General features: G+C 40.5%; 1 protein-coding gene across 1 annotated transcript in view; it reads right to left on the bottom strand.

Moving 5' to 3' along the window:
* The window catches only part of Prkn (parkin RBR E3 ubiquitin protein ligase), a 1,241,962-nt gene that overhangs the window by 167,584 nt on the left and 1,058,406 nt on the right, over positions 1–15,972 (bottom strand). Inside the window, exon 9 of the mRNA XM_026393149.2 lies at positions 1,829–1,978. Within this exon, the coding sequence (XP_026248934.2) occupies positions 1,829–1,978 (150 nt within the window). The remainder of the gene's footprint in view (positions 1–1,828; positions 1,979–15,972) is intronic.

Raw genomic sequence — 15,972 nt, 5'->3', positions numbered from 1 at the left:
ACTCATCCTGGCAGTGGGTCTCCCAGCCTCAGTCAAGCCAGCAGAAAGCTGTGCCCACCTTAATGGCCAACCTATGGGAGCCCCCCACAGGTGATTCCTGACCCTCAGGAAGTCTGTGAGGTGATAAATGCTTGTTATATCAGGTTGTTATAATTTGGGCCATTTGTTACGTGGCACTCATCAACTAATACACAAATCAACAAGGATACCTCCTCAAACAACAAAACAGACCAAAATAGACTCACCACCTAGAATTTCCAAAGCCCAGAGGAACATCCTGAGCAGAGCCATCTTCCTTTAGGCAAAGTTTGTCCATAAACTTTCTTAATTCAAAGGCACTGAAGCCATTCGATTCACTCCTAATGGAGTTTTCATGATTTGAAGCTTAAATACATGTTATTTTCAATGTATTATGTAGAAAAAGGAAGATAAGGTCTTCAAATCTGTAAATTACATAAAATTCTTAGACTTTTCATAGTAAAATTGAATAAGTGCAGGCAGAAGATGGACCAAAGAAACTGTCCACCTCATCAGGAAAGTTAAAATCTTAAAACCCAGTGGGACTACAGTAGGCAGGTCATAGGCAGAAGCACACAATTTAGCCCTTTGTACAAACAACTGTGACTCTTTAAAAGAAAACTTTCACTCACATGCTGATCCCTGAATCTGGCAGCCTGCCTTGGCCACACAAGATCTGTGAAGATGACACCGAAGCTGACGACCACAGAGGCCGCAGAACTGGCTTGATTTCCATATTCCCCAGGGTGGCAAAGGTGAGTTGAGTTCATCCTGATGCAATTATTACCCTTAACTCAGAGGCTCTCTTTCCCTTTGGGCATCATTGGCCCCTCATTGTTTTCCAACTTCCACTTGCTGCATCTATTTCTCAGCCCAGGGTTTCATGAGTCCCATTGCACAAAGGATCCGGAGCTTTCCTAAGAACAACAGATGCTGAATTATGTGCAGGTGACTTAACAGGACTCAGCCAAAAATTAGGTGTGGGTAATATACACCTGCTACCTCCATCCTTCCTCCACAAAGCTCCTCATGAAGCTGCAATTTTAAAAGAAACATTTCCCATCAAAATTCAACAGCATTTCCTAAGCACATATGCTTCCTTCCTTTTCCAGCCTGCGTGAAATTGAATATCAGGATTGTTGCCCATTTGCCATTCAACCTGTAATCTAGTGAATCTTTGTGGGCTGGAGTTTTGCTTCTCGACCCCTCAACTGCCAACTTGTAGACAGAGACTCACTCAAAAAGCCAGCCAGGTCACATGCTTTGACCTTTGGGAACAAACATTTTCCACGTTTCTCATTCTTCCTCCCTAACAGGCATCATTAGCTTTGTTCATCTCTATTTAAAGTGAATTTTATGACACAATAACATTTCAGGTTTTCCACATTCATCTTCATCTTATTTCTTGAAACACTTAGGCCAACAGTGTCCTACGGCAGCCCTCCTGGGGAATTTCCCTCCTTCACTCCAGCTACTTCAAGGCAGTGCTGGAGAGAGAGGACAGTTCTGCTCTGAATCATACAAGCCCTGGTGGGAAAAAGTGGAAAAGTCTGGCGCAGCGGTTCACGGGGCTTAGAATAAACATTTTGATAAGCAATTTAAACAGAAAATCTCAGTACAACTCCTCCCAAAATAAAAATATTTTCTTATGTGGGGTCCTATGTGAGAATTTAAAACCCGATTTTCCTACATATCAGTTCAAAAATATCTCAGTTCAACAAGAAATTGAAAATAAAACATATCATCGTAGACCATTTGCAAAAGCCATCGAACACAGTGCCCAACACCCCTGGGGGCGGGCAGTACTCACCCCGCAGCCCAGGCCGTTGCCCGCTTCACAGGTGACCTTCCTCTGGCCTGCTTCGGGCAGGAGCCCGGCTCCACAGCCAGGGCGGGGGCACAGCACGCCCCCCATCTGCAGCACGCACTCTTCCGCACCGTACTGCTGGTACCGGTTGTACTGCAAGAGGACAAGGCAAGATGAGCTTTCAAAGTGGACACATGTGGACTAGGAGGCATTGTTTCAGCCCAAGGTTGATGGTGATAGAACCTGGGATTTCCTGCTTGACATGATTCCAGAAAAAAAACAAGAAAATAAAAACATGGGTGGGGGTCAGGGGGGGATGGGGGAGAGCAAGGAGTCCTCCAGTAAATTTTCCAGTTTGGTGTTTAATAAGACGGTATCCACCAATTGTATTTAAATAGTCTTATTCATATAAATTTTAAAGAATCAATGTGCATATTATAATGATTATGATACATCATCATCAATCTTATAAAGCAATATCTTTTCATGCTTCTTCCCTTTGACCTTGTAACTGCTGGTGACCCCTGTAATAGCCATGAGCATGCTCAGCTTCAACGAGAGGACTGAGTCAAGGAGCACCGTTGGCCTTTCATTGTTATTCTTACTTGTGAAGCAGGTTTTCTTTACCCCAATCCCATCTCAGTGGACCAAGCCTGGCACTCACACCTCCATCATGGTTTCCAATCCCCTCCCACCCAGCAGCCTCAACAGGACAGCATGGAGCCCAGGGCAGCCCCAGGCTCAGCCACAGCCTCCCGCAGGCAGCACCAGGTCTGGAAGGGAGGATGGGAAGGGGTGTTGGGGGCGGGGAGGGGGGCCACAGGGACCCCAATGAATCAGAAAAGCACCGATGGTCAGTGTGCCTGTGTGTGTGCTGGAGTTTGCTGTGGTCTGGAGATGTCCCTTTCCTTCTCCCACGGCTGGCTGGGCAGTGGGTCTGCAACACCTCTCCTTCCCCAGCACAGGGGAGGCCCCCCAGGCCGGAGGATCCTCTCACTCACCTGGCTGGAAGGAGACCTGCAGTGTGGGCCTGGAAAGTCCTGTCTTCTGTCTTTCCCTTTCCCTTCCTGAGACTCTGGAGGTCCCCGATTTGGGAGCCCTGAGAAGGGGGTGAACCTGTCCCTCCGCACAGAAACTCCCTGAGGAGTGACTCAGTGACTCGGGACAGACCAAGGATGCTGACTGGCAGTGAGGCTCTGCAGACCACGAGGAGTGGGCCAGGGTGGGGCCCTCCCTCCCTCCCCACCACTCGGGTGCACCTGTGCCTTTCAGGGTCCCTCCCTGTCTGGATCTCTCCTCTCTGGGTCATTTCTATCCCTCAACGTCCTTCTTGGGCACCGGACCTCATGCTCTTCCCACAGGTCCTCCTTGGGCCAGAGGCCTGGGCTGCTCCCCCAAAGCCTGTGCCTCTAGAAAGTTCTCTCAACTACATACTCTATTCAGTTCCCTTTACTGGTTTCTTTAGCTGCTGAGTAAAACCATCCTCCGTGGTATTGTTTTCAAGGTCTTCTTCATTACATTTCTAAACTATGTTCTCTTTACGTTAGGCAAGCTCATTATCCTCCAAACTCAGATCAAGTCAAATTGATTTGCTCAGCTATAAATGAATCTGGGCAGCATTTACAGCCTACTATGTGCCAAACACTACTGTGGATGTAGAGGATAAACACCTCTGTCCTCACCTACAAACCATAGCAATAAACACCCGAGAAGAAATACCTAGTAGTATTTTCAAAGGTGATGTGTGAAGGAGAGTAATAGAGATTCAAGGGAAGATGGGGATCACACTTTTAAAGAGGTGACTGAGAAATGCCTTATAAAGAAGATTCATTGAAGCAAACATCTGGAGGAGACCACAGCACAAGCCCTATGCTCTCTGGGGAATGAGCTCCATAGAGGAACCAGACAAAGAAGGAAAGCCCTGAGGCTGTGATTTGCATGGTTAGGAGGCCCCGTGGCTGAGGCACAGCGAACAAGGGGAGATAACAGAGGGCCAAGGAGAGCGTTTGTGGGGAGCCAGGGTGTCCGGTCCCTGATGGCTGTTGTAAGAACTCCACTGTTATTCTGAAAGATACCAGAGCCACTGGACAGCTCTGAGCTTAGGAGACATGTGACTTGAGTACTGTTTTGTTCAGAATGGACTCCAGAGGGCAAAGGGGATACAGGAAGCAGAGGTGCAGTAGAGGCTTCTTTGAGCATCTCACACAAGAGTCGATGGTGGCTTGACCCAGGGAGGTGGCAGTGGAGGTGGGATTAGTGACTGAGTTTTGGATATATTTTGAAGGTAGAAATGGTGGAGTTTTCCTATGGATTGGATGGCTGGTGTGAGAGAGAGAGAGGAGTTCAGTATAATGTTTTCCCTGAGAAGAAGGGGGCTAAGGAAACAGGGAAGAGGAAGGAGGGATGACTGTTTGTGTGTAGAGACACTGTGTGTCTCCAGGGAGTGGAGAAAAAGAATCATTAATCATTATTTCCATCATGCTCATGTTCAGTCCAACCTCTATTTCATAGGTAAGTAAAAATGTTGGCCAGCTCATTGAATGGATGAGTTTGGAGTTTAGAAGAAAGGTCAAGTTGGCTGTAGGTACAATTTGAAGTTATCAGTCCTTTCTTCTGTTTTCAACTTTTCTGGTCCCAGGAAAGAAAGAGAGATGGCCTGGCCAAGTTTCTTTGTACACGTTAATGAACCTGCCAACCATGGCATTTACTAGGAAAGAGGTCTTCCTGTGGCATTCCTAAGACGGTATGTGGTAAATATATTAGAATCTGTGGATTTATGAAATAGGACTCTCTTGAAAGTGTCATGAATTATGCAATTATCAGGGGATGATATGAAGACATTTCATTAAATGATGAGTGATGAGACAGTTTATATAATTAAGAAATTATATGTTAGTGATTATTCCATGAATTTCTTAGAGTCCTTGTGTATAAATCTTATCTAGAGCACATCTTAATATGCCAAAAAAGGATCTGAGGAACCACTTTGGTGACCTGGACTTCTTCATATTTTTCCTGTGCCTCTTAATTACTTACAATCTTGAAATTATTAGTAATACTTGACACTAGGTTAGATCTCTGATTCTGATATGTCAGGATTGAAAATGTGACTCTGTCATAAGCCATGAGACTGGACAAGATTGTCCAACCTCCTCAGGGAAGATGAGAAGAAGCTGGCAAAGGACAGCAGCACCTTTGAGGTAGGTGGAAACCGGAAGGACGTGGGTGCCCTGAGAGCCAAGGGAGCCAAACATCTCAGGCAGGATGTGGTGATAAAGTGTCAAGGCTGCTGATAAGCCAACGGTGGAACACTGGGTAGAGTTTAAAATGTAGCTGCAACAGCCCCAGAGTTGCGTCCTGGAGCCAAAAGACTCACCAGAGTGGACCGGGTCCCAATTAGAAGGGGCTGGGGGGGCAGACAGGTTAAAATTGTGGACATCTACTCCAATAGTGAAAACAGAATTAACACAGAGACTGTCAACATCACACCTATGAGAGGGTCTCAATTTAGTTCACTCCTATACCCCTTTAGAATATGCACAGTTGTTCAGTGAAGAGCAATGATAGAGTTTATATCCCACATACTCTGTTTATATAACACTATTGCTGAATCTACAAGAAAGACCCCACTCTTGTGAGACCTACAGGAAAAGTAGGATTCTCAAGCTCTGATACAATACAAACTGTATGAAAATATACTGGTTATCACAACCCCCCCAAAAACAAAAACAAAAACAAACCTAGCAAGGAAATTATACTATGAAAACCCCTTGGAAATATATAGAAAATTTCACAATATCCTGATATCCCAGAATACTTTGACAAGAGAGGTCTATACCCTAAAAAAAGTCATGCATATAACAATGGAAGAGAAATCCATCCCAACTGATGCACAAAATCCAGCACAGGAAAACAAAGAACATGAAGAAAACACAACATAACACTTCCTAAAGTTCATAATTCACTAACAACTGACTCCAAAGATATTGGAGTGGATGAAATAATAGTTTTCAAAAGACTAGCAAAATGATCAATAAATTCCAAGAGAACACAGAAAAAATAATTAAATAAAGTTGGGCTGGGGATGTGGCTCAAGTGGTAGCGCACTCGCCTGGCATGCGTGTGACCCGGGTTCGATCCTCAGCACCACATACCAACAAAGATGTTGTGTCCGCCGAGAACTAAAAAATAAATATTAAAAATACTCTCTCTCTCTCTCTCTCTCCCCCCTCTCACTCTCTCTTTAAAAAAAATAAAGAATTCAGTATAGAAAATGAATGAGAAATTCAATAAGAAGATAGAGATACTAAAAAAGAATCAAACATAAATCATGGAAATGGGAAGCCCATTAAATTGAACAAAATGTTCAGCTGAAAAATCTCTCTAATAGAGTAGACCATACAGAAGACAGAGTCTCAGTCCTGGAAGACAAAGTGGCCAGCCTTGAACATTCAGACAGAATTAAAGAAAATAAAATAATTAGCCATGATCAAAATATATAAGATCTCTGAGACATTAAGAGACAAAATTTAAGAATAAATGGAATTGAAGAGGTTTGTGAAAAACAGGCTAATGGTATGGATAACCTCTTCAGGGAAATAATAGCAGAAAATTTCCCAAACCTTGCAAATGAGTTGGACCTCTAGATACAGGATGCATTCAGAACCCCAAATAGACAAGATAAAAAAAAGAACCTTTCCACAATATGCAGTAATCAAAATTCCTAGCATATAGTACAAGGTTAAAACTTTAAAAGTCTCAAAAGAAAGTAATCAGGTCACATTTAGAAGAAAAACAATCAGAATTTCTTATGATTTCTCAAAACTCTAAGATCCAGAAGGGACTAAAATGATGAGTTCCATTTCTTAAAAGTTAACAACTGTTGACCATGGGAGACAAGTAGGGAGAGAAAGGGAAAATACTGGGAAACATTATTAACAAATTATATTGTTATAACATGTGCAGGAATGACTATATAACAGCAAATCCTACCATGATGTATAATTATAATGCAGCAATAAGAAATATGGAAAAAAGATGAGTTAATCTGAATATAAAGTCATGGGATTTCACTTTACTCCCACTGAATATCTTACATATTTTGCTTCCTTTTCTGTCATAAAGTGTTATGGAAAAGCCTAATAACAACATATTGGGTTTCCCCCCTCTATTAATTAATTCATCTTTTTACCCTGATGCCCAAAGAATTATTTTCTTTTCTTTGAAACCCAGGAATTGTATTAGAATATGTCTCAAGTTCACCAAAATCAATAAAAGACAGGAAATAGTTAAAATCAGAGATGAAATTAAGAATAAAAATAATACAAAGCATCAATCAAAGAAACAAAGAGTTGGTTTTTTAAAAGGATAAGCAAGATTGATAAATCCTTGGCCACACTAACCAAAATAAGGAGAGTAGGCTTATATAAAAAAATTAGAGTTGAAAAAGGAAATATCACCATAGACACTTCTGAAATCCAGAGGATCATCAGAAACTATTTTGAAAATTTATACTCTAATAAGCTAGAAGACCTTGAAGATATTGACATATTCCTAGAGACACATGATATACTTAAATTGAACTATGAGGATATAAAAAATTTAAACAGATCAATATCAAATAATGAAATTGAAGAGCAATCAAAGTCCTTCCAACAAAGAAAAGCCCAGGACCAGATAGATTTTCAGCTGAGTTCTACCAGATTTTAAAGGAGAACTAATACCAATCCTCCACAAATTATTCCATGAAATGTAAAAGGATGGAACACTGCCAAATTATCAGCCACTATCACCCTGATGCCAGAACCAGACAAAGACACATCAAAGAAAGAAAACTTTAGGTTGATATCCTTAATCAACACAGATGCAAAAATTATTTTTTAAAAATTCTTAATAAAATATTGGCAAACCATATATAAAAACACATTAAAAATATAGTACACCATGATAAAATGGGTTTCAGCCCAGGGATGCAAGTTTGGTTCAACATAGGCAAACCATTAGATGCAAGTCACCACATAAATAGAATTAAGGAAAAGAATTACATAATTTTCTCAATAGATGCAGAAAAATCACTTGACAAAGATCAATACCTATTTACATTTAAAACAGTAGAGAAACTAGAGATAGAGGGGATTTGCCTCAACATTGGAAAGAGCGTATATGACAAACCAAAGGAAAACATCTTGTTGAACAAAGAAAAACTAAAAGCGTCCCTCCCCCTGCGCTTGCAAGGTAGGCGGAACTGTGACCACCGGCAGAACAGGCCCAGAGGCCTGGTGAGGGGCAGAGCTGCCCCCTCCCCCCGTGCCTGCAAGGTAGGTGGAACTGTGACCACCGGCAGAACAGGCCCAGCGGCCAGTGGAGGGGCAGAGCCGCCAACTGAGCCTGCAAGGTAGGCGGACCTGCGACCCACCGGCAGAACAGGCCCAGGGGCCTGCGGAAGGGCAGAGCTGCCCCCGTGCCTGCAAGGTAGGCGGACCTGTGACCCACCGGCAGGTCAGGCCCAGCAACCCGTGGACTGGCAGAGCCGCCCCACGCACCTGCAAGGTAGGCGGACCTGTGACCCACCAGAAGAACAGGCCCAGCGGCCTGCTGAGGGGCAGAGCCGCCCCCTCCCCCCCGTGCCTGCAAGGTAGGCGGCCTGTGGAAGGGCAGAGCTGCCGCCCGCGCCTGCAAGGTAGGCGGACCTGTGACCCACGGGCAGAACAGGCCCGGCGGCCTTCAGAGGGGCAGAGTCACTGCCCCCGCCTGCAAAGTAGGCGGAATTGCAACCACCGACAGAACAGGCCCAGAGGCCCGCAGAGGGGCAGAGCCGCCGCCCGCGCCTGCAAGTTAGGCGCACCTGCTACCAACTGGCAGAACAGGCCCAGCGGCCTGCCGGTGTGGTAGGCACATTGCCCCAATTGGAGGAGGAGCAGAGCCGCCTCCACGCCTGCCCGGGAGACTTTGCAACTATACTAGAGTAATACAAATATATAGGGGGAAAATTCAATAACACAACAGTTTCACCATGCAGAAAGAAATGCAAACAGTATGAAGAGACAAGGAAAGAAAGGACCACAAGCAATGCAGGTCAACTCAACGTTAGAAGAGGTAATATCTGCAGCAGATGGAATGTCAGATAAAGAATTCAGGATATACATGCTTCAGATGATCTGGAGTCTCAAGGAAGACATTAGACAGCAAAATCAGACAATGAAAGATCACTTCAACAATGAATTACATAAACAAATCCAGGAAGCAAAAGATCAACTATACAGGGAGATAGAGGTTATAAAAAACAAACAAACAGAAATCCTAGAAATGCAGGAAGCAATAAACCAACTTAAAAACTCAATTGAGAATACTACCAGCAGAGTAAGTAGAACACTTAGAAGATAGAACATCAGACAATAAAGACAAAGTATTTCAACTTGAAAAGAACATAGACAGCTCAGCAAGACTGTTAAGAAACCATGAGCAGAACATCCAAGAAATATGGGATAATATAAAGAGACCAAACTTAAGAATCATTGGGATACAGGAAGGTATAGAGGTCCAAACCAAAGGAATGAGCAATCTATTCAATGAAATAATACGAGAAAAATTCCCAGACTTGAAGAATGAGACAGAATCCCAAATCCTAGAAGCCTACAGGACACTGAATGTGCAAAATCATAAGAGATCCACACCTAGACTCATTATAATGAAGATGTCCAACATACAGAATAAGGAGAGAATTTTAAAAGCTACAAGAGAAGGAAGCAGATTATATTTAGGGGTAAACCAATCAGGATAACAGCTGATCTCTCAACACAGACTCTGAAAGCTAGAAGATCCTGGAATAACATATTTCAAACATTGAAAGAAAATGGGTTCCAACCAAGAATCGTGTATCCAGCAAAATTAAGCTTCAGGATGGAAGATGAAATTAAAACCTTCCACAATAAACAAAAGTTAAAAGAATTTGCAGCTAGAAAACCATCTTTCCAAAAAATCCTCGGCAAAACATTACAGGAAGAGGAAATGGAAAATAACATTGAAAAGCAACAGTGGGAGGTAGGACAGTAAAGGGGGGAAATACTCAAAGAGGAAAACAAACCATGTTTAGTAACATAAATAAACAAATATGGCTGGAAGAACAACCCATATCTCAATAATAACCCTAAATGTTAATGGCTTAAACTCACCAATTAAGAGACACAGGCTAGTAGAATGGATCACAAAACATGACCCAACAATATGCTGCCTACAGGAGACACATTTGATAGGAAAAGACATACATAGACTGAAGGTGAAAGGTTGGGAAAAATCGTATCACTCATATGGACTGCGGAAACAAGCAGGAGTGTCCATACTCATATCAAATAAAATATATTTCAAGCCAAAGTTAATCAAAAGGGATAAAGAGGGACACTACATACTGCTCAAGGGAACCATACACCAACAAGGCATAACAATCATAAATATATATGCCCCAAACAATGGTGCAGCTATGTTCATCAAACAAACTCTTCTCAAGTTCAAGAGTCTAATAGACCACCATACAATAATCATGGGAGACTTCAACACACCTCTCTCACCACTGGACAGATCTTCCAAACAAAAGTTGAAGAAGGAAACTATAGAACTCAATAACACAATTAATAACCTAGACTTAATTGACATATATAGAATATACCACCCAACATCAAGCAGTTACACTTTTTTCTCAGCAGCACATGGATCCTTCTCAAAAATAGATCATATATTATGTCACAGGGCAACTCTTAAGACAATATAAAGGAGTAGAGATAATACCATGCATCTTATCTGATCATAATGGAATGAAACTGAAAATCAACGATAAAAGAAGGAAGGAAAAATCATGCATCACTTGGAGAATGAACAATAGGTTACTGAATGATCAATGGGTTATAGAAGACATCAAGGAGGAAATTAAAAAAATCTTAGAGATAAATGAAAACACAGACACAACATATCAGAATCTATGGGACACACTGAAAGCAGTTCTAAGAGGAAAATTCATTGCTTGGAGTTCATTCCTTAAAAAAAGAAAAAACCAATAAATAAATGATCTCATACTTCATCTCAAAATCCTAGAAAAAGAAGAGCAAAACAACAGCAAAAGAAGTAGAAGGCAAGAAATAATTAAAATCAGAGCTGAAATTAATGAAATTGAAACAAAAGAAACAATTGAAAAAATTGATAAAACTAAAAGTTGGTTCTTTGAAAAAATAAATAAGATCGACAGACCCTTAGCCATGCCAACGAAGAGAAGAAGAGAGAGAACTCAAATTACTAGCATACAGGATGAAAAAGGCAAGATCACAACAGACACTTCAGAAATACAGAAGATAATCAGAAATTATTTTGAATCCTTATACTCCAATAAAATAGAAGATAGTGAAGGCATCGATAAATTTCTTAAGTCATATGATCTGCCCAGATTGAGTCAGGAGGATATAGATAACCTAAACAGACCAATATCAGTGGAGGAAATAGAAGAAACCATCAAAAGACTACCAACTAAGAAAAGCCCAGGACCGGATGGGAATACAGCAGAGTTTTACAAAACCTTTGAAGAGGAACTAATACCAATACTTTTCAAGCTATTTCAGGAAATAGAAAAAGAGGGAGAACTTCCAAATTCATTCTAGGAGGCCAACATCACCCTGATGCCTAAACCAGACAAAGACACTTCAAAGAAAGAAAACTACAGACCAATATCTCTAATGAACCTAGATGCAAAAATCCTCAATAAAATTCTGGCGAATCGGATACAAAAACATGTCAAAAAGATTGTGCACCATGATCAAGTAGGATTCATCCCTGGGATGCAAGGCTGGTTCAATATACGGAAATCAATAAATGTTATTCACCACATCAATAGACTTAAAAATAAGAACCATATGATCATCTCGATAGATGCGGAGAAAGCATTCGACAAAGTACAGCATCCCTTTATGTTCAAAACTCTAGAAAAAATAGGGATAACAGGAACATACCTCAACATTGTAAAAGCAATCTATGCTAAGCCTCAGGCTAGCATCATTCTGAATGGAGAAAAATTGAAGGTATTCCCTCTAAAATCTGGAACAAGACAGGGATGCCCTCTCTCACCACTTCTGTTCAACATAGTTCTCGAAACACTGGCCAGAGCAATTAGACAGACGAAAGAAATTAAAGGCATAAAAATAGGAAAAGAAGAACTTAAATTATCACTATTTGCAGATGAAATGATTCTATACCTAGCAGACCCAAAAGGGTCTACAAAGAAACTATTAGAGCTAATAAATGAATTCAGCAAAGTGGCAGGATATAAAATCAACACACATAAATCAAAGGCATTCCTGTATATCAGCGACAAATCCTCTGAAATGGAAATGAGGACAACCACTCCATTCACAATATCCTCAAAAAAAATAAAATACTTAGGAATCAACCTAACAAAACAGGTGAAAGACTTATACAATGAAAACTACAGAACCCTAAAGAGAGAAATTGAAGAAGATCTTAGAAGATGGAAAAATATACCCTGTTCATGGATAGGCAGAACTAACATCATCAAAATGGCGATATTACCAAAAGTTCTCTATAGGTTTAATGCAATGCCAATCAAAATCCCAATGGCATTTCTTGTAGAAATAGAGAAAGCAATCATGAAATTCATATGGAAAAATAAAAGACCCAGAATAGCAAAAACAATGCTAAGCAGGAAGTGTGAATCAGGTGGTATAGCGATACCAGACTTCAAACTATACTACAGAGCAATAGTAACAAAAACAGCATGGTACTGGTACCAAAATAGGCAGGTGGACCAATGGTACAGAATAGAGGACACAGAAACCAACCCACAAAACTACAACTTTCTTATATTTGATAAAGGGGCTAAAAGCATGCAATGGAGGAAGGATAGCATCTTCAACAAATGGTGCTGGGAAAACTGGAAATCCATATGCAACAAAATGAAACTGAATCCCTTTCTCTCGCCATGCACAAAAGTTAACTCAAAATGGATCAAGGAGCTTGATATCAAATCAGAGACACGGCATCTGATAGAAGAAAAAGTTGGCTACGACCTACATACTGTGGTGTTGGGCTCCAAATTCCTCAATAGGACACCCATAGCACAAGAGTTAATATCTAGAATCAACAAATGGGACTTACTCAAACTAAAAAGTTTTTTCTCAGCAAAAGAAACAATAAGAGAGGTAAATAGGGAGCCTACATCCTGGGAACAAATCTTTACTCCTCACACTTCAGATAGAGCCCTAATTTCCAGAGTATACAAAGAACTCAAAAAATTAGACAATAAGATAACAAATAACCCAATCAACAAATGGGCCAAGGACCCGAACAGACACTTCTCAGAGGAGGACATACAATCAATCAATAAGTACATGAAAAAATGCTCACCATCGCTAGCAGTCAGAGAAATGCAAATCAAAACCACCCTAAGATACCATCTCACTCCAGTAAGATTGGCAGCCATTATGAAGTCAAACAACAACAAGTGCTGGCGAGGATGTGGGGAAAAGGGTACACTTGTACATTGTTGGTGGGACTGCAAATTGGTGCAGCCAATTTGGAAAGCAGTATGGAGATTTCTTGGAAAGCTGGGAATGGAACCACCATTTGACCCAGCTATTCCCCTTCTGGGTCTATTCCCTAAAGACCTAAAAAGAGCATGCTACAGGGACACTGCTACATCGCTGTTCATAGCAGCACAATTCACAATAGCAAGACTGTGGAAGCAACCTAGATGCCCTTCAATAGACGAATGGATAAAAAAAAATGTGGCATTTATACACAATGGAGTATTACTCTACATTAAAAAATGACAAAACCATAGAATTTGGAGAGAAATGGATGGCATTAGAGCAGATTATACTAAATGAAGCTAGCCAATCCCTAAAAAACAAATGCCAAATGTCTTCTTTGATATAAGGAGAGTAACTAAGAACAGACTAGGGAAGAAGAGCATGAGAAGAAGACTAACATTAAACAGGGAGGAGAGGTGGGAGGAAAAGGGAGAGAGAAGGGAAATTGCATGGAAATGGAAGGAGACCCTCAGGGTTATACCAAATTACATACAAGAGGAAGTGAGGGGAAAGGGAAAAATAATACAAGGGGGAGAAATGAATTACAGTAGATAGGGTATAGAGAGATGATGGGAGGGGAGGGGATGGGGGATAGTAGAAGATAGGAAAGGCAGCAGAATACAACAGACACGAGTATGGCAATATGTAAATCAATGGAAGTGTAACTGATGTGATTCTGCAATCTGTATACGGGGTAAAATGGGAGTTCATAACCCGCTTGAATCAAAGTGTGAAATATGATATATCAAGAACTATGTAATGTTTTGAACAACCAACAATAAAAAAAAGAAAAAAAAATACTAAAAGCACTTCCTCTGTGGACAGGAACAAGACAAGGATGCCCACTTTCACCACTGCTATTCAAACTAGTCCTTGAAATTCTCTCCAGAGCAATCAGGCAAAAAGGGAAATTAAAGGAATGCAAAAAGGAAAAGAAGAGATCATTTTTTTTCTGTTTGCTGATGACACAATTTGATATTTAGAAGACTCAAAAAACTTCACCAGAAGATTTCTAGAGTTGATAAACAAAGTTAGTAATGTAATAGGATCCAAAATCAATATTCCAAAATCAATTATTTCCCTATACTCCAATAATGAATCTGCTGAAAAAGAAATTAGGCATATTATCCCATTCATAAAAACTTCAATAAATAAAATACTTGAGAATTAATCTAACTAAGGATGTGAAGGACACTCACAATAAAATTATAGAACACTGAAGAAACAAATTGAGGAAGACCATGAAGATGAAAAATCTCCAATATAATTAGATAGGTAGACTTAATATCATCAAAATATCCATACTAAAAAAAGTGTTATACAGATTTGATGAAATTCCATCAAAATACCAACCGCATTCTTCTCAGAACTAGAAAATGTCATTCTAAAATTCATTTGGAAAAATAAGAGATGCAGAATAGCTAAAGTAATTCTGAGCAAAAAGAATAGTGCCTGAGGCATCACAAAACCAGACCTCAACTCATTCTACAGAGCAATAGTAACGTAAAGAGTGTGGCCCTGGCACCAAGACAGACATGAAAACCAAGGGACTAGATGGCACAGAGACAAACCCACAGAAATAGTCATCTGATACTAGACAGTAACTATCTCTGTGCCAAGAACATACATTGGAGGAAACAGAGCCTTTTTAAAACATGGTGCTGGGAAATCTGGAAATCCATATGTGGAAGGATGAAACTTAACCTCTATCTCACCCTGCACAAAAGTCAACTTGAAGGATTAGACCAGAAGCTCTGAACTGCTAGAAGAAAATGTAGGGCCAACACTCCAATGTTTGGCCTGGCTCATTAATAAGACTCCTAGAGCACAAAAAATAAAACCCAAAATTAATAAGTGGATGGCACCAATTAAAAAGCTTCTACGCAGGAAAGAAACAAGAGTGTGAAGAGAAGCCTTGGGAAGGGGAGAGATGTCTGCCACCTGCTCTTCCCATAGGACATTAATATCCAGACTACATAAAAACTACTCAAAAAACACCCAAACTCAAATAATCCATTAACATATGGGAAAAAGAACTAATCAAACACTCCTTAAAATAAGAAATACAAATGGCCAACAAATATATTTAAAAAGCTCAACATCTCTATCAAAAAAATCCAAATCAAAACTACACTGAGATTTCATCTCATCCTGCTCAGATTGGCAGTTACCATGAATACAAATAATAAGTATTGGAGAGGATGTGGAGAAAAAGGGACACTCATACATTGTTGGTTGGACTGCAAATCTGTGCAACCACTCTGGAAAGCAGAAACAGTAGGAATAGAACCACCATGTGACACAGCTACCTCACTCCTTCTTATATATCCAAAAAATCTAGAATCAGCGTACTATAGGGATCAATGTTTATAGCAGCAAAATTCACAATAGCTAACCTAGGAACCAATCTAGGTGCCCTTCAACAAAAGAATGGATAAAGAAAATGTGGTATATGTACCCAATGGAGTATTACTTAGTTATAAAAAAGAATTAAATAAGGACACTTGCTAATATATAGATGGAACTGGATACTATCATACTAAGTGAAATAAGCCAGATCCC

Source organism: Urocitellus parryii, chromosome 8 (genome assembly GCF_045843805.1).
Source record: "Urocitellus parryii isolate mUroPar1 chromosome 8, mUroPar1.hap1, whole genome shotgun sequence".
NCBI lineage: Eukaryota > Metazoa > Chordata > Mammalia > Rodentia > Sciuridae > Urocitellus > Urocitellus parryii.
This window is presented reverse-complemented; position numbering and strand designations above follow the sequence as displayed.